Below are 19,834 nucleotides of genomic sequence, written 5' to 3'. Positions count from 1 at the left end.
ATTCCTAAAAACCTATCTCTTTGACCAAGCTTTTGGACACTGTCCTAATATCTCGTTATGTGGCTCAGTGTCAAATTCTGTCTGATTGCGCTCCTGTTGGGATGTTTTTATTGCATTAAACGTGGTATATGAATGCACGTTGTTGTTGTTGATAGTATAAAACTGGTCTCCTGAAATCAAGAGAGATGTAAAATTTGCTGCCGGCTAGCTATCACCCGTTTTACACTATCGCACAAAGTCATGATCTACCCCACTTTCTTTTATTCCTTTTCTCCTATACATACAGTTTTTAAGGAATCCAGATGGTTTGACATTTATTTTATATTGTTGAAGCTGTGCATGAGGGAACTTGACATAATTTAGTATCATTTAATGCACACTGCCATTGACATATCCTAAACACTACTGTTTGCTGATGTGGGTACTTTTAGTACAATTGAACTCTTGTTGAAACACAACCAGCAGGGCTGCAGTCATGATTCACAGGTTGGGACCCAGATGATGATGTCAGTCCTTTTGTTTCATTGAATCATAGAATGATACAGCACAGAAGGAGGCCATTCGGCCCATCATGCCTGTGCCAGGTTAATTGATATTATTAATCTAGATTGCTTCAGTTTTAGCTTTGTTATGTCAATTCAGTTCTCTTGCACTGCCAGGCTCAGTAACTCATCCAAGTTATTCTTTGATGTCAATATTCAATGTTTAAAGAAAAGAAAACCTGCTGGAAAAAAATGAAAAGGATACTAAAGTTGACCCCAATTTTTTTAAACTTACTGACTTATAAAACAGGGCCTGATGATGAAGTTCCTGATATACACTGGTCAATTACATGCATGTTGCTATAAACAATGCAAACTTAACTTTATGTAATTTTGAATCAATTGCAGTTCAATAACAAGGACAGCAGATTTAGGACCATGAAATCAGCACAGTGTCTCTAATTTGAATCTTTGCTCTATATTTACTTGGGGTCTTCGTCTATTCCAATTACACCGCAAGCTACACCTGCTCCGTGGTTTCCCGATTCAAGACTCTCCTTATCATTACCTTTGCCCGGGTCATTTTCCTTCTCATGAACCACCGCAGTACATCCAAGAATTGAATGCTTTCCTGACAGGCGAAGAGGTCGGTCCTCTATTTCAAAACGGGCTGTACCATTTTCATCAGCTTCTATGTTGCCCAGATTGCATACATGTCTCTTTTTATCTTGGGATGCACCATGTGTTTCATTACGTTGGTTGAAATGAGGTCTCGCACTGTCACAGCCATTAGAAATGTCTCCAAAAGTGTGTGCACCTGAAACCCATGTTTTCCAGGAGTCAATCCGGGAAGTTCTACCTTTACAATAGTCTTATGTCCATCTTCGCCTGATTTCAACGTGACTGTTTGAGTGACAGAATTGTGACCCTTCAGCAAGCAAATAGCCTTCGTAGCCCCCATAATTTCCCTATTTTGCCCCTTGACACAACGATCGTACCGTTTCTTTGCATCTTTGGTCAGCTGAATTATTTCTTAAGAATCTTTTTCCCCCCAAATTCTATAAGTGAATAAACAGAATTTTAAACAATGCTGTGCAGATCTGCAGATAGAACCTTATTTGCTAAAAAGTCTTTGAGGGAAATAATGGCCAGTTTTGAATGGCAAATAAAAGGTGTTACATGGACACACATTGAGATTTTCAGTGAGCAACCAAAAACTCTATTTCACACAGCTTTGTACAAAAGATTGTAATTATACTTGGAAATTGTTGCTAAATTGTTCCGTGATTGTGTGATAAACAGAAAATGAAGCAGCGTGTATCCAGATTTTTAGTGGAGCTCTCAGACTGTTTCACACTTATGGTTCATTTTACATAAACAAGATGAAACTTGATGAGAAGATAAGTATGACAATTTGGCACAGTGGAAGCAAAAGATGCAAATTTGAATGGGGAAAACTACTTGTAGAGACTGAAGGCATTAATTCAAAGGGCAAAACCCATGGTAACAGAAGGCTGAAACTCAAATATCGCAGCGCCTGTATAAAAAAAATGGAGGATTCTCTGAGAGTGATTTTTAGCGTTCGTCAATATTGGACAGGTGGTGAGAGGAGCCAACGTGTCTCCTGCCTGTTATCAGGAGTGTGAGGCTTGAACCATTTTCCAGTTTGGGCTTCATTTGCATTGGGTCCATGTGGAGCCGAGCCAGAAGAAAATGGAAAAGGAGAAGCGGGCATAATGGGAGGGCCCACTGAGAGGCTGGCAGCAGGTCACAGATCAGCATTAGTGCCCTTGATGGCCCCACAAAAATACACAGTAAAATGATTAGTGGCTACTGAGTTAGGCCACTGAAGGCCTAATGCCACAGGGCAGAGCCTGCGCAGCTTGCTTCATGTATTGGTGCTGAAAATTGCAAATGGGGTCTTACAACTGGAGTAGGCCCACTCTTTGCATATTCAGGTAGGCTCACACCTGTTTCGGGCTGGAGCACTGGCCGTCCATTTGCAGCTTGCCTGAAAGTTGCATCAGGCAGGTAAGGGGCGAGGAATGTTTTTCGGTCTTCAGCTGCCAGCCGCCCCGTTTTCCAGCGTTAACTGGGTGGATGGCAGTTGAAAATCGGCATGTGTGTGTACATTTGTGCATGAGGTTGTACTGATTCTATCAGTTACATGGGTAAGATGGGTATAGAGGGATATGGGCCAAGTGCAGGCAATTGGGACTAGCTTAGTGGTATAAACTGGGCGACATGGACATGTTGGGCCGAAGGGCCTGTTTCCATGTTGTAACTTCTATGATTCTATGATTCTATATAAAAGGAAAAACTGCAAAGACTGGCAATCTGCAATAAAGGCAGAAAATGTTGGAAATGCAACCCAGGTCCCTCAACATCTATAAAAGCAATAGCCAAGTTTTTTCTCTTTATAGGTGCTGACAGACCCAATTTTATTTCCTACTAGTAAGTTGTTCATACCATTGCTCATGGTCAGTTGATAAATAAAAGTCATTTTATATACACGAGGACAATAAAGTTGGGAGAGAGACTTCAGAAAGCTTGTCCGCACTGCCATCCAGTGGCCCGGGCATTTAACTACATCATGATCATTGACGTAAAACTGAATGGGAAGTGTTGACGTAATGGGAATGGGACTAACTGGATTGCTCTTACAAAGAGCTGGCACCGGCTCGAAGGGCCGAATGGCCTCCTTCTGTGCTGTAATGATTCTATGTAACAATTTACATGGGTAGATGTTGATACAAAAACATGATCAAAAATTGTAACAACTGGGAGTAAGGTTTATGGATAGGAAGTGTGTGCTCTAAGCAAGATTTTTAGTAATCTACCAGTTTATCTCCCTTAGGGTTGCACATGGAAAGTCAAGAACATTTGTAATCTTAGTGAAGTGGGGTTAGGGGACAGGGTATAATTTGACCAGCGTGGGTAGATGTAATGCAGTCCCCATTTTAAAGTCATACATTTTGTTCTTAATTTTATATAATACTTTGATTTTATATTAGTATTAATAATTAAATAGCAAAATTTATAGCAATTTGAGAAGCAGAGAAGTAGAGTTGGTTGAAGCGCAGGAGTTACTCGACAGCACAGGCTGAGGAGCAATGAGAGGCCACACTGGGGGTAACAGCACCACCAATGATGGGAGTGTGTAATTGCAGTGTGACAATCTTACACAGGCAGTTTCCATTACAAGTGTGACAGAGTTCTAAATACCTATAAAAAGTTATTCCAGTTCTGAATGCCATTTATTTAACCTCTAAATGCAGATAGCTACTCGATGGGTAAAAGTTGGGGCATGGGGTAGGTGATGGAAAGGGAGCAACAATTAAGGACACTTTTCCTATCTCTGTAACATCCTCCAGCCCTACAATCCTCTGAGAACTTTGATTCCCTCCAATTCCAGCCTCTTGTGCATCCCCGATTTCCTTCGCCCCTCCATTGGCGGCCGTGCCTTCAGCTCCCTAGGCCCTAAGCTCCAGAATTCGCTCCCTAAACCTCTCCCTCCTCCTTTAAGACACTCCTTAAAAACCTACCTCTTTGACCAAGCTTTTGGTCACCTGTCCTAATATCTCTTTACGTGGCTTATTGTCAAATTTTGTCTGATTACGTCCCTGAGAAGCGCCTTGGGACATTTTACTATGTTAAAGGCGCTATATAAATGCAAGTTGTTGTTGTTATTTAAGAGCTCGGTGTCATTGGTACTAGGCGTAAAGCGGCCTAATCACTGGTCCTTAAAAGAACCGCAGGAAGCTGCTCACACTAACGGTAAGATTCTGTTTTTTTACTGATTACTCAGAACAAGCTTGGATGTTCCTCCTGGCCCCACAAAATTCTTCCCACCTACTGCCGATCCCCCTCCCCTCATGCCTCCCTCCTGCAATTGCCTCCCCCCCACACCTTTAAGCACCAACTTCCGACTGGGCTCCGCGAAGGCACCCCCCACCCTGCCACCGATTGGCGATTTGAATGGAATGAAAATTGTGTGGGTTCTATAAAGGCCGGTCGATCCGCTCTGCCAGATTACCACCCAGGCAGTGGAGGCAAAGATTGACCTAATATTCTCTCACTATATCTGACTGGCTTCCCTGTCTTCCGGTGAGCGGACTAAGTTCTGATTCAAAAATAGGCCTTACCTACAATGGAGGTAAACAAGACATCCTGACCAAAAAGGTTGTGCATGAGATGAAACTCTTAACAAGGACAATGTGTTTTCTCCAGTTGATTTGGAGTTTGAGCTGCATTCTAATAATGAGGAAAATCGTAGCTGTCTTAGTGAACCTATCGTTTTTCTCCAATTGAATCTCCCACCACCGAATGATTATAGGACATAACAGCATCCTCTTCCAGCGTTTTTTGAGCCTTTATAACTCTACAGGTGTAGAAGCCAGGGTCATCTTCATTCCTGATTGCTTTAATCCCCAAAATAGAGCATCTCGGACATTCACAGAAACTTCCTTCACCACTGACGCACAGTGGCTGCAGTGTGTACCATCCACAGGATGCACTGCAGCAACTCGCCAAGGCTTCTTCGACAGCACCTCCCAAACTCGCGACCTCTACCACCTAGCAGGACAAGAGCAACAGGTACATGGGAACAACACCACCTGCATGTTCCCCTCCAAGTCACACACCATCCCGACTAGGAAATATATCGCCGTTCCTTCATCGTCGCTGGGTCAAAATCCTGGAACTCCCTTCCTAACAGCACTGTGGGAGAACCTTCACCACACGGACTGCAGCAGTTCAAGAAGGCGGCTCACCACCACCTTCTCAAGGGCAATTATGGATGGGCAATAAATGCCGACCTCGCCAGCGATGCCCACATCCCATGACGAATAAAAAAACCCAACATGAATAAGCAATTAAGTTGCAGTGAAACCGTTGCCTTTGTAACATTGGTTCACACGTTATTGTTAAATATTGTGATCTGAGCACAGGAATATTTTAAAATATCAAATAGGATAAGATTAAATTGGATTTCATGGATTTGATGAATTGAGTTGTGACAAAGGCCTCAGATGGAATTGCCTACATTTAGTTTTAATTGGCAGTCTGTTGTAACTGACTACTATTTGACAGTTGCTGCTTTTAGATTTAATGTCTATAAGATAGACATGGTGAGATTACATGTCAGACTGCTTTGCATATGACATTTATCCAATGATTTGACTTGATTCAGTAATACATAATGATACATTTATGAGCTTGGCTCCACTAGCCTGATAACTGTTTTACTTAATAGAACCTCAGTTTGGTTGAGACTGAGATTCTTGCTGGTCTCTTAAGATCGTTTTGCTTAACTTTCCCCCCAAAACTTGCTGTTTATATTCATGAAGATTCCAGTGATGAGGCTGAGCGATGCTTGCTGGTCATTCAAGATCATGCTAACATCCGGAGCCACGAAAGTGCTGGGTGGAAGTATTCCAAGCAGTCGGTGTGGGGGGGTTCGGGGGGTTCAAACATCAGGCCCCCCCCCCCCCGCCCCCCGGCCCCCGCCATGACTTTTTTTATCGGACTTCTCCTTCTTTTGATGGCACACAGAAACAGCTGGTCAATTCAACAAATGAAAACCGATTAGTTGGCCTTATGCTTCTAACTGTTTACCGGGATATTGCAATGAATAATAGCAGTTATTGATAGCATTAGCGACACATAACCAGCACTTGGACTTCCTGCTTTAGAGTTTTTGTCCAACAAGACTGTTTTATCTTTTCATTTGCTTTATTTGATTAAAGAAAGTAATGATGTGCCTATTTGAACCTTATTGAAGCCCATGGGATTAAAGAGATAGCGGCAGCATGGAAATGACATTGGCTAAGGGACAGAAAGCAGAGAGCAATGATGAAGAGGTATACAGGGGTTGATATTAGGACCACAGCACCTTTTAATATATATTAATGACCCGGACTTGGGTATAAAGGGCATAATTTCAAAGTTTGCAGATGACATGAAACTCGGAAAAGTACTAAACAATGAGAAGGATAGTAATAGACTTCAGGAGGACATGGACAGACTGGTGAAATGGGCAGACACATGGCAGATGAAATTTAACCCAGAGAAGTGTGAAGTGATACATTTTGATAGGAGGAATGAGGAGAGGCAATATAAACTAAATGGTACAATTTTAAAGGGAGTGCAGGACCTGGGGGTGTATGTATACAAATCTTTGACGGTGGCAGGACAAGTTGAGAAGGCTGCTAAAAAAGCATATGAGATCCTTGGCTTTATAAATAGAGGCATAGAGTACAAAAGCAAAGAAGTTATACTAAACCTTTATCAAACACTGGTTCGGCCCCAGCTGTAGAATTGTGGCCACTTCTGGGCACCACACTTTAGGAAGGATGTCAAGGTCTTAGAGAGGGTGCAGAAGAGATTTACTAGAATGGTACCAGGGATGAGGGACTTCAGTTTTGTGAGAGAGACTGGAGAAGCTGGGATTGTTCTTCTTAGAGCAGAGACGATTAAGAGGAGATTTGGTGGAAGTGTTCAAAATCATGAACGGTTTTGAGATAGTAAATAACGAGAAACTGTTTCCAGTGGCAGAAGGGTCAGTAACCAGAGGACACAGATTTAAGGTAATTGGCAAAAGAAACAGAGTGACATGAAGAAAAAAAGTTTTATGCAACAGGTTGTTATGACCTGGAATGCAGTGCCTGAAAGGGCGGTGGAAGCAGATTCAATAGCAGATTTCAAAAGGGAATTGGATAAATACTTGAAGGGGAGAAAAATTCAGGACCATGGGGAAAGAGCAGGCATGTGGGACTAATTGGATAGCTCTTCCAAAGAGCCAGCACAGGCACGATGGGCCGAATGACCCCCTTCGGTGCAGTATCATTCTATGATTGTGAAATTTCTCTTTGAAAAATAGACCTTTTGAAGTAGTTTTGTTTGGTCTGGCAAGTTCACATAAAATCCTGCCTACCCAATTACAAGCAGTGCAGTGTTCCTTGTGTGAGATGCATTCAGTAATAGTTTCTGTGTAATGCAGCCATAGAGAACATGTTCTGAATGGTGTCCCGCGCTTCTGCGCCTTATGGAGACTGTGAGGAAGTCTATAAAGTTTGATCACTTCCCGAGTGCGGGTGAAAAGACAAGTTTCGATTTAATTACTTGATGCAGAGGTTGATGAATGCATGGAATAGACTGTCAAGGGTGGAAGTGAGTGCTGATTGTATCAGCAAATTCAGGAGGGAGTTGGATAATTACTTGGAGAAAAGGTTTATGATATTTTATGAATATTGGGACCGGCCGATTGGACCACAGTGGTCCTTCCCAGCCCTGTATGTGCCTGTGTTCCTATACTGCTCCACTTTTCATCAGCGAAGTATTCGTAGAAACCTGGCTTAGACTCTTGAGTGTGTGAAGAAAATATAATTGCAGCAGGTTTCCTAAAGAAGGATTAAATGATGCTGACAAAAATCAGATGCAACAAATGTAAGCCACCGACTGATCTGAGCAATGGTATAAATGTATTTGGGCCAGACTTAGAAAACTATTAAGCCCTGATTTTAACTCAGGGCAGGAATCGGGGTGAGTGTGGGGGTCAAACTGGGCGGTGAACCCTCCGACTCTCCGGAGCGTGAGGCCCGGGTGATTTTACCTTTTCCCAACACTAACTCCTGCCAGAAGTCCGCGGGAATTACATCACCGCCGGCGGTCGGGAGTCCAAATTCATGGGGGGGGGGGGGGGGGAGGGTCAGGCCGCTGCCGGGGAACCCACGGAAACGGTCCCTGGGAAGGTAAGTGAGGAATGGGGGGAGGCATCGAGAAAGTCCACAATTGCGGGAAGGTGGGGGGGGGGGGGGGGCGGAGCCCAAGGCAGGAGAGGCCAATGGTATCCTTATGGGACCAGGACGAGCACGCCTGCTCCTCCAGGCACACAAGAAACCTTTAGAAATTATTTTAAAAAACATACCTGGGCCTCCTGTGGCCAGAATCCTGGCTGCTGCCAGCTTTTGTGGCGGGTTTGAGACCCTGCGGCTCACGGTTAAATTGGCGCGTGCGTTCCGATTACTTCATCGAGGTGCAACGTTGCCGTTTAAATTAGGCCCTCGCTCCTGTGGGGCAGGTGGCCGTAACATGCCTGATTTCAGGCTGGTTAAAATGGCAGGGGGCAGGAACAGGAAGCGACAATCCCCTTCCCCTCTCCCGCCATCTTAAACCCCCCCCCCCTCACCGTTCCTGCCGGGCGGGGATGGGGGGGGGGGGAGAGGTTAAAATTCCCCCTTTAGTTTCTGCTTGATACTCATGAACATGTACAATAATGAAGATGCAAAGTCATCATTCACAGTGATAATCATGCTAAGTACTTTTCTCTTGTTATCATCTGTTCAACAGATCGATGAGCTCCCAGAAGGAGCTGTGAAACCACCAGCAAATAAATATCCTATTTTCTTCTTTGGAACTCATGAGACGTAAGTACACTTAAAAAAAAATGGAAGAAGTCAGTTTTGTACATTTTGTTAAATAAAAGAGGCTCACTGATATGAAAGTGAATCTGGGATGTTAGATGTCCAAATAGATCTGAAAGAAGACCTTTTTGAAGAAATTCTAGCCAAATATATTAGGCCTGTAAACCCAAAAACGAATAATGTGCAGCTAGAGGTTTTAGATTTTGTGTTAAATCAGTTTAGGGTTAGTGAAGAGATGTTTTTCAAATGGCAAATGGTACTGAGATGTGGAAAGTGCAGATATATTTCTAAAGAATAAGAATTGTTCAGGCTCTTTCGGTGTGAGTTGAAGGACGGATTGTTTATTTTATCATTATCAGGGGTAATTCTACAAGTTCACACTGTCAACACAGAGTCCCACTCGCCAGGAGCGTACACAGAGAATTTGGAGCACATATTCCCTCACAGTTTTAGTATTCACTAAACTAGAGTCAAGGAGAGCAAACAGAGTGGGAACAATTGATTTCTCCTCCCTAACCTATGGGTGCTGAGGCCAATTACAGCACTCTACCTGAGATCAGCTAACTCGTGAGAGACACGAGATCAAAGCTGTGACCATTCTGGTTTGTACGGCTTAGTTCCACAGTTGGCCGTGCATTTACCAATGAAAGAAAGACTTGGGTTTTTATAGTGCCCTTCACAACCTCAGGGCGTACCAATGCACTTTCCAGCCAATGAAGCACTTTTGAAGTGTAGTCACTATTGTAATGTAGGGAAACACGGCAGCCAATGTGTGCACAGCAAGGTCCCACAGACAACAATATGATAATGACCAGATTATCTGTGTTTTCCGGTGTTGGTTAAGGGATAAATATTGGACAGGTCACCAGGGGGAGCTCCCATACTCTTCTTCAAAATAGTGCCATGGGATCTTTTATGCCCACCTGAGAGGACAGACAGGGCCTCTGCTTAACGTCTCATCCGAAAGACGGCACTGCTGACAGTGCAGCACTCCCTCAGTACTGTACTGGAGTGTCAGCCTAGATTTTGTACTCAAGTCCCCAGACTGGGACTTGAACCCACAACCTTCTGACTTCAGCAGTGAGAGTGCTACCACTGAGCCATGGCGGCAAGCCCAGAGTAGATTTTTTTTTAAAACAATACATGAATTAATAATTAAAAGGTAAAGTCAAGCAGAACAAAATGAATGGACAGGAAATCATGAAGGATCTGGCCCTGAATTCCCAACATGCATTCTCAGCGGGCAAAGCTCTGCGATGGGAACGAGAACTTGTAAAATCAGTTGCTTTAAATTAACCTTCTGTTCGTCAGTATAATACCTGCAAAACTGTTTCCTCAATGTCTAAAGGTTGTTACTTATTAGAATTAGAGGATGTTGCAGGTCCAAAGAATATTTTACAGTTCATTGTGTTCATGGAATAAACCAATGTGTGTTACATTTTTCATTTTGTTGCTGAAATTCTATTCTGGTCCTCAAAGGGTTAAACCCCTTTCCTTAAAACTGTTGGCAATCTCTCGACAGATCTTTTGTTAAATTCAGAACAGCTGGAGAAGAAAATTCAGCAGCAAAAACGAGCCCCTTTCTTGCTAATAGATTGTGTGAAAAGTTCATGTTTGCAAAGCCATGAATAATATTTTTGCAATCAAACACAAGGCAAATTGACTAGTGACTGAGAAAAGAAGCTTTGGAGATCACATACTTAATAGAGAGCATGGACTAAACCCTAAGACTAAAATTGGATAACTCCACAAAGAAATCACTTTATGATATTTGTGTACAAACACTTAGAATGTCCAGATGAAGTTTTTGGTCCATTATTTTAAGGAGATGTTAACTGTTTAAAATAAATGAATTAATACCTCCCTTAATGAGGGGAATATGCTCATATGCTAATATCACATTAATTTCTAGGCTATTATTGTGCTCATCACAGGCAGTGTGGATTAATTCTAGAGCGCTTGCTTCTGTGCAGTTGTGTTTGACTTTCCCTTTTAGTTATTAATTCATATATTGCTTTTAAAATATCTACACTGGGCATGCCTATATGGCTCCATTGATAAATGCACTGCTAAATGTGGAACTAAGCCACACAAACCAGGATGGTCACAGGTTCAATCTCCTGTCTGTCACGAGTTAGCTGATCTAATTGGCCTCAGCTACAACAGGATAGGGAGGAGAAGAATCGACCAGGGTTCCCGCCCTATTTGCTCTCCTTAACTCCAGCTGGATTGTAGATGTTGGCTGAGGGCAGAATGGAGCTCGGGGCTGTGATGCCCCTCATGGTTCGATAATGCCAACTCACTGCCTGGGCTGACGTATGATGGGGTGAAGTGCCAAGAGGTTGGCTGGTCCCTGTGGAGCTGTAGGCCCAGAACAAAGCAGTGTCTTCTGGTGAGATGGGGAAGGGAGAAATTTGAAGAAAATAGCAAATAGTAAGACGCAGGCCTTCTGTAGAATTTCTGAAAATCATTGATTGCCAAGAGGTGTAAGAACAAATATAAAAAAGCAAAACTGAGAACATTTAGGAGATATTTTGCTCAAAGTAATGTTTTTTTTGTATAAAACATTTGAGCCAAGAATTACACAAATAGTAACAAGTCATAAAAATTTACAATAAAAATTTTACTACTATAACAACATTTATATAGCGCCTTTGACATAATAAAACACCCCAAGGCGCTTCACAGGAGCATAATCAGACAAAATTTGACACCAAGTCACATAATGAGATATCAGTTCAGGTGACCAAAAGCTTAGTCAAAAAGGTAGGTTTAATACTAATAGATGAAAATTAAAAACTACAGCAGATATAGGCTAGAAATTACTGTTGGCGATATCAGTGGACAAACTCTTAATGCACTTGAACGACGTTCCTCTGTTCGCTATCTTAACAGAAACGTTAGCCCATTATTTTAAAACAGTTAACGTGTTAAAATAGCAGCGAAAAGATTGTTCTACATCCCAACAAGAATTTCTACCCTTATGTTTAATTAAATGTAAATTCTATTTAGGAAAATAGGAACAGGAGTAGGCCATTCAGCCCCTGGAGTATGTTCCACCATTTAATTAGATCATGGCTGATCTGTACCTCAACTCCATTTACTTGCCTTTGCTCCCATATCCCTTAACACCCTTACCTAACAACAATCTATCCATCTCAGTTTTGAATTTTTCATTTGACCTAGCTTCAGCAGCTTTTTGAGGGAGAGAGTTACAGATTTCAACTTTGTGTGAAGAAGTGCTTCCTTACAGCACCTCTGAACGGCCTAGCTCTAATTTTAAGGTTATGCCCCCTTGTTCGGGACTCCCCCGCCAGAGGAAATAGTTTCCCTCTGACTTATCAAATCCTTTAATCTTCTTAAACATCTCAATTAGATCAACCTTTAATTTTCTATATTCAAGGGACTACAAGCTTAATGTATGCAACCTGCCCTCATAATTTAACCCTTTCAGCCCCGGTATCATACTGATGAATCTGCGCTGCACCCCCTCCAAGGCCAATATATCCTTCCTGAGGTGCAGTGCCCAGAACTGAATGCAGTCTAACCAGAGCTTTATACAACTGTAGCATAACTTCCACCCCTTTGTATTCCAGCCCTCTTGAGATAAAGGCTAACATTCCATAACCCTTTTTAATTATTTTTTGTACCTGCCCACTAGCTTTTAGTGATTTCTGTACTTGCACCCCTAAATCTCTCTGCTGCTCCACAGTTCTTTGCTTCTTGCCATTTAGGAAATACTCTGATCTATCTTTCTTAGGTCCAAAGTAGATGACCTCCCAGTTCCCCACATTGAACTCCATCTGCCACAGTTTTGCCCACTCACTTCACCTATCAATGTCCCTTTGCAACTTTGGTATTTGGTTCTCCAGCAGATAATTTAATGCATTATACAGGACTGATAACATCATCATAACCTCTGTAACATCGCCCACCTCTGCCTCCTGCCACAGCCCACATGTGCTCCACATGGCCTCGTCCATGCCTTTGTCACCTCCAGATTTCACAAATCCAATGGTCTCCTGGCCAGCCTCCTACCCTCTCCTCTCTATAAAGCTCAGCTCATCCGAAACTCAGTTGCCCGTATCCTATCCTGCACCAAGTCGCACTCCCCTATCGCCCTTGTTCTCACTGACTCCTGGTCCCCTGACGCCTCAAATTTAAAATTCTCATCCTAGTGTTTAAATCCCTTCATGGCCTTGCCTCTCCTTATCTCTGTAACCTCCTCCAACCACACAACCCCCTCCCCCTCGTGCATCTCTCCTCCCCCTTTGGCCCACCATTGGCAGCTGTGCCTTCAGCTGCCTAGGCCCCATGTTGAATTCCCTCCCTGAACCATTCTGCCTCTCCCCCTCCCTCTCCTCCTTAAAACCCACCTTGTAATTACTCCTTTTTTGGCTTGGTGTTCATTATTTTCTTATGCCTCGCTGAAGCGCCTCAGAACTTTTTTTCTATATTAAAGGCCCTGTAAAAATGCAAGTTGTTGTTGTTGTTGGTACCCCAATCAAGCACTCCCTGCAACGAGCAGCCACCGCAGAGAGCCCCGGTCGGGCGATCGCAGGTCATTTACTTAAATGGATGGAAAATCAGCCTGCGGACCCCCAATTTTCCAACCAACGAGCACCGATCCTTGCAAGAAGTGCCAATCGGGGAATCGGCCTGTGTTATATCTTGGTATCTTGTTTTGATGTGTACTTTATTTAACCTGTGAAGCTGATTGAAAATCTTTGAGGTCAGCAATTGAATTTTCTATTGCAGTGCCTTTCTGGGTCCAAAAGACCTTTTACCTTACAAAGAGTATAAAGATAAATTTGGAAAATCTAACAAGCGAAAAGGTTTCAACGAAGGACTGTGGGAGATTGAAAACAATCCTGGCGTCAAGTTCACTGGATATCAGGTAATGACTATCTTTGGTTGCCTCAGTATGTTAGTAACGTACATTAGGCCAATAAAAGTTGATTGGTAGTTTAGTATCAGCAAATTCTGACAAAGAGCAAGGCTCTGACAATTCATCATTGACTTTTATTTTGCCAGTGTTTGTGAATTGATGGTTATACTTTACAACTGAGACATGCTTCATATCTATATACAATACATCAAATATTAAGGCGTAGGTGTCACCCAATAAATACATCATGGTTTCTTGCAAATGGTGAACTGAAATCATGAAAGTGTAAGCAAAATGCCATTCAGCCCAATGAGCCTGTTCTTTTCAAAAGACCACATACAATTTGCCCTGTCATGGACTCTACGCAACTTATCGCATCTCCAAAGGGAATTAGTTGAATATTCAAAGATAAAACTACCAAGAAGAGAAAGCTTTGTGAGAATCAGTGCTGACATTCTACGGTAATCTAGCAAACCTAAATGTTCTCAATCAATTTTTTTTTAAGAACGGTATTTCCAGAAGCCACAGTGATTTATAGGGTGTTTGATCACTTCACTTACCCTTGTAACTTGCCAGCGAATTCTTAACTAGATATTCATCCAGATATTCGTAAAGGAGTAAATAAACAATGCTTTAAGATGGGACTTTATTCCACAGATATATTCTACATATCTACTACATTTCTTCAGATCTTTAATCTTATTTGAGGCTTGTTAATTTTGTACTCAAGTCCTCTTTGTTCTGTGATCATAGTTTAAGTTAAATAATCTGCTTACATCCACATTATCCATGCCTTTCAGCATTTTAAAGACCTGAACCATGTCCCCTTTCAAACTTCTTTTCTCCTGTGAACAAGTTCAATTCTGTGAGCCTCGCTTCATAACTTAGAGTTTTAAATCTCGGAATCATCCTCTGAACCCTCCCCAATGTGTCAATGTCCTTTTGAAGGTATGGTGCCCAAAGTTCCAAATGTGGCATCACAACTGAGTTATACAGGGTTAATGTAACCTGTTCCCACATCCTATCAAATGCCCTTGATATGCATCCCAGTACTTGACTAGCCTTGTTGATAACAACTTTCTATTGTTTGAATAATTTCAGTGAATGCTCAGTAATCAAATCCTTTTTGACTTTTGCTAATAGGCACCCATTCATTGTACACATATTTCCTGTGTCAATGTATGTTACCTTATCCATATCAAAATCCATCTCTCATTCTTTATGCAAGTGCTATGTACAGATACTTTAGATCCCTATCAATCTCTCTTACACTGACATCTGGCAACAGATAAATATATCTATTGCATAACCCTCTGCAGACTTGGTTAATTCTTCATTATTATTATTAAAACTATGCCAACTGGTCCTAATGACCACTACGTCATTATATAATATTAATAGTATCCAATAAAATTCTTCAAAGCATTTTACCCACTACCAACATATTCTGTAATTCACTGATTCATGTCTTATTGTTCTTTTGAACATCAGGGTCATATGTGCTTTGATTCAGTTCTCAGATACAATATGTGTAATTCCTGAAAATATTAACCGCAACCTTGTCTATTTACTTGCTGATTCTATGATGTATCTTACCTGGTCCAGGTATCACGTTTCGGGGGGACTGGTAGTTTGCATAATGGGTGTGAAAGCACTTCAAACACTTATGCAGCATTAACTGTGTATGTAGATCTGTGAACCGTTAACACCAAATATTCCAATTTACTGCTGCTTAACTTACTGTTCGTGATAAGTGAGTCATTATTCAATCGGATGCTTGCTGCAGGTATTCAAATGTGTGATCCCAGCAGGCTGTTTTGAAATGGTCAGTAAAGGGCAGATAAGGTCCTTACTAGAGCTGTCCTTCCCAGTATTATTTATGAATAGCAAGAGACCCTGAATATTCCAAACACAGTCTTTTCTATTTGTCACCACTTATACTTCCTATAGTCAAACCAATTTTCAGTCTTGTTAATTAACTTAGTACTGTGAGCTTTATCTTATTAAATGGCCTCACAAATAGAACTTTATGAAATACCTTCTGAGAAATCCAATTAAATACATCTCAGAAAAGCTGCCTTGTTTGTTTCAGTAAAGCAATAGATCAGATTCAGATTTGTGTTTTTTGCAGAGGGTTATCATAAGGCCTGGGAAATTATTGTCAAAAAAAGTCAATGAGGTTTTTAAAGTGATCAGGAATGCAGAGTGCTCCATGAACTGCATTAATGATTTTAAATGGCTGCAATTTATTCATGGGAAAGCACAGAAATTGTGATGACCTTGTAATAATGCTTCAGTCAAACTTCTGAAGTGTCTTAAGTTGCCACTTAACTGATAAAACACGGGGCCATGCAGATGTGGAGTGCATAATATTTACACATCATGGCTCCACAAAAATGGCCATTTACTCAAGACCCAGAAAGGATTCCATCGAGCTCCTAGTTGGCAACATCCATTACCAGAAATTAAAAATCTAAACTCAGTATTTCAGCAAAATCACAAAAAAATTTAAAAGATGCACAGTGTCAAGAAGGTTGTTTTCTTGTTTTTTCCCCTAAAAGTAAATTTCAAAATGTTTTCTCCCCCTTGGGAGGAGTACTATAAAAAATGTAATCAAAAGTTTACACTTCAAACTTCAGAACATGTTCGTGATCACAGAACTCATACTTTGCACCTTCTCATTTACTTTTTAAACACACACACACACTTTTCTGTATTGTTGGACAAAACACTGTTAAAATTCCCCAGCTTCCCATTTTAAAAAAAAAAGATAAAAACGAGCGGTGTAGGTCCCACATACCTGGCACTAATTGCTTTTCCTTGCATTAGAATCAGCAAAGATGTATCAACAAGTGGGGCTGTCATCCATTCCTTTTCTCCCAGTGACAATCGCTGCCCCTCCTGTTTGTTGTCATAGCAACATCTACTTAAAGAATCAAAGCGGAGTCTATCTCTATCAGACCAGGTCAGGCAAATGCCCAAAATCGCCAAGCCACTTATAGCATCCAGAGATGTCCTGTAGTTGTCATCCACTATTATACATCCCTCTACATGTAATAAAAATGGTTTGATAGAGCACACTCTAACATCTCACTCCGACACCAAGCTTTTTGATTGGCAGAACTCTAACTATCCTAATTCATTTAGACATCTCCATCAAACCCTTCAGCAATCGTGGCCAAAGTGTTCCTGGGACTCAATGGGCTCAATTTTGAAATGGTGGTGGGTTGGCAGCGGGGAGCAGGGGCGGGGGGGCTGGTGAAGGTGCACGTGGCAAACCCGAATTTTTTAAAAAGTTACCATTTCCGACGCGATTGATGGTGATCAAAGTTCTTTCCGACAGGAACTGCAATGCCGAGTGGGGGGGGTGGGGGGGGGAGATAGAAATAGAGAGAGTGAGATGTCATTCGGCACTGGAACGGAAGATTGGGGGGGGGGGGGGGAGAATGGAAGATCGGGGGGGTGAGGGGAAGATCGGGGGGGTCATGGGGGGGGAAGAGGGGAAGATCGGAGAGGGAGACATCGGACATCGGAGCAGGGTGGAAAGGTAGGTTGATTTTGTGTTTTAATTTTGTGCGATCGATTGTTATTTAATTTATTAACTTTCTTTTTGCCTGATCCGGCCCTTCACACCTTCACCAGGCGTGAATCAGAAGCCGTGGGAAGGTTGCCGGCGGGACTTCCGGATTCGGGACGCCCGCGCACGTCTATGGGAAACTCGGAAGTCGGCGGGTTGGAGCCGGCTTCCGAACCTGCTCTGCATTTCTGCAATTTTCGCAACCCCCCGCCCCCAACGCATCTGCAATTTAAGTTTGAAATTGAGCCCCAGGCGTGTGGCCAGTGGCACACAGCCATTTGCACTTGCCGTCACTCTAACGACTGGGCTCCCTGAATTCTGCGAGCCGAGCTCGTGAATACAATTTAAATATGCTCCATATTTTGCTTGGTGCACTGAAATACACAAGAGCATTAAAGAGCTGTAGCTTCCATTTAGACGGATGAAGATGCTCAAAGATAAGTCTCTCCATATTGGGGTCAAACATCTTTCGATACTTTATAATGGCCCCAAATTGATTTTAAATGATTGTCAAAAGCTGTATGGGGAGGTGAATATTCATGAGAACTGAAAAAATCCTTGTGATTGCGCATGGATTTACCACGAAGGGGCAAAAACCAGCAGTGAAGGGCACGGAGCCTCAGGTTGTGTGTATGTGGAGGCACAGAAAACATTGTGAGCTGTAGCCTGGCTTAAGAATCAAAGCTCTGGGAATGGGGCAGAAGGCAAGCCCCAGGTCTCAGAAAAGGGAGGATTTATGCAAGTTGTTGGATGTGTTGAGAGCCAGGATGTGTAAGTGTGTGGGTATATTTTGTGATTTTTTTTCAGTTTTTTTAATGTCTTTTAGGTTATAAATTTTACTTTTAAGGGTATATAGTAGGGCAAATCGGGAACCAACTCAGTCACTCAAAAATCTTTTCCAGTGGCATCCTGAATTTAGTTCTTTGCAAATTTCTGTACTCAAGTCCCATTCCAGAAACTTGAGCGCATAATCTATGCTGACACTTCAGTGCAGTAATGAGAGGGTGCTGCACTGTCGGAGGTGCCATCTTTCGGATGAGACGTTCAATATCTGCCGCCTTGGGCAGACGTAAAAGATCCCATAGGACTATTCGAGGAAGAGCAAGGGAGTTCTCCCTGGTGTCCTGGCAAACATTTATCCCTCAACAAGCATCACTAATAAACAGATTATCTGATCATTATCTCATTGCTGTTTATGGGACCTTGCTGTGCGCAAATTGGCTGCCCCATTACCTACATTACAACTCTTCAAAAGTGCTTCATTGGCATAAAGCGTTTTGGAATATCCTGAGGTTGTGAAAGACACTGGGCTCTATTTTAGCACCCGCTACCAGTGCGTTCCTGGCGGGGGGGCTCCGAAAATCGGAGAATCCCGGCGCGGTACCGGAGCCTGCCCCGAACCCGCGCACTTCCGGGTTCTCCGCTGACGCGCCGGCGTGCGCGCACAGCCCCCGCTGGTGGGAATCCCGCAGGCAATTAAAGCCAGCGGGATGCCACTTGACAGTATTTATTTAGGTATTTCAGGTCATTAACTGACCTGATTAAGGGACTATGTGGGATTTTAGAACAAAATGGGACTGTTTCCCACACTGGGGGAAACACTCCCAGGTCGAATGGACGTGTTGCAGCTGTCAGCCTGTGGCAGCTGCAAAGGTCCATTTGACAGGTTGGGGGTGGGGGAGACCCTCACCCATTGCAGGAGGCCGCTCCGTCACTTGGGACAAAGTTTGGCCTCCACCACCCTCCTCCTGGCAGTCAAAGTCACCAACTTGCACACTTACCCTGGGGTCCAGAGACATGTACCTACCTTGCGGACCCCCTCAGTTGTACATCTTGCGGATGGGGGGCGCCGTAGCTGCAGTCATGACCTCCTCGGAGGGCGAACAGCATCACCAGCCTCGCCATCCACGCCGTCCACCTCTGACACGTGGAGCTCCACAACAGAGTGCTGTGACACATCCACCTGTACAGGAGGAGGGAGGGCTACCGCAGAGAGAGATGCATCGCAGAGGGCACAACCCTCGCCACAGGGTCCACAGACCGAGGCTCAGCCTCCTGGACCTCTCCGAGCAGCAGTGCACACGGAGGCTCAGAGTCACTCGACATGTAGTCGTGGACATCTGCAGCCTCTTTCATGCCGAGCTGCTCCTGGCTGGCCCGAGCACCATCTTCTTACCTGTCGCTGTCAAAGTCACCACTGCCCTCAACAACTTCTCCTCCGCATCCTTCCAGGGTGCAACCGGGGACATTGCCGATGTCTCTCAGTCGTCTGCGCAGAAGAGCCCTGCAAATACACCTACACCCACTCTGCAGTGCCACAATGGGTGGCATCAGTTGTGGGTCCTCATAGTGATCCTCAGGAGCGGGCATTATTGCACAAACCAGACAGGATTCGCGAAGACATGGCAGTAGTGGTGCCAATATAATGTGTAATGAGTTGTTCTGAAATTCAATATAAGTAACA

General features: G+C 43.1%; 1 protein-coding gene and 1 pseudogene across 1 annotated transcript in view; one reads left to right on the top strand and one right to left on the bottom strand.

Moving 5' to 3' along the window:
- The window catches only part of LOC137301888 (hepatoma-derived growth factor-related protein 3-like), a 91,210-nt gene that overhangs the window by 42,782 nt on the left and 28,594 nt on the right, over positions 1-19,834 (top strand). Inside the window, exons 2-3 of the mRNA XM_067971600.1 lie at positions 8,832-8,908; positions 13,664-13,802. Coding sequence (XP_067827701.1) covers positions 8,832-8,908; positions 13,664-13,802 — 216 coding nt within the window. The remainder of the gene's footprint in view (positions 1-8,831; positions 8,909-13,663; positions 13,803-19,834) is intronic.
- On the bottom strand, positions 965-1,443 carry LOC137301635 (superoxide dismutase [Cu-Zn]-like; annotated as a pseudogene).

This window comes from Heptranchias perlo, chromosome 34 (assembly GCF_035084215.1).
Source record: "Heptranchias perlo isolate sHepPer1 chromosome 34, sHepPer1.hap1, whole genome shotgun sequence".
In the NCBI taxonomy this organism is placed as follows: Eukaryota; Metazoa; Chordata; class Chondrichthyes; order Hexanchiformes; family Hexanchidae; genus Heptranchias; species Heptranchias perlo.
Note: the sequence above shows the minus strand (reverse complement) of the source record. Positions and strands in the feature narration are given on the sequence as shown.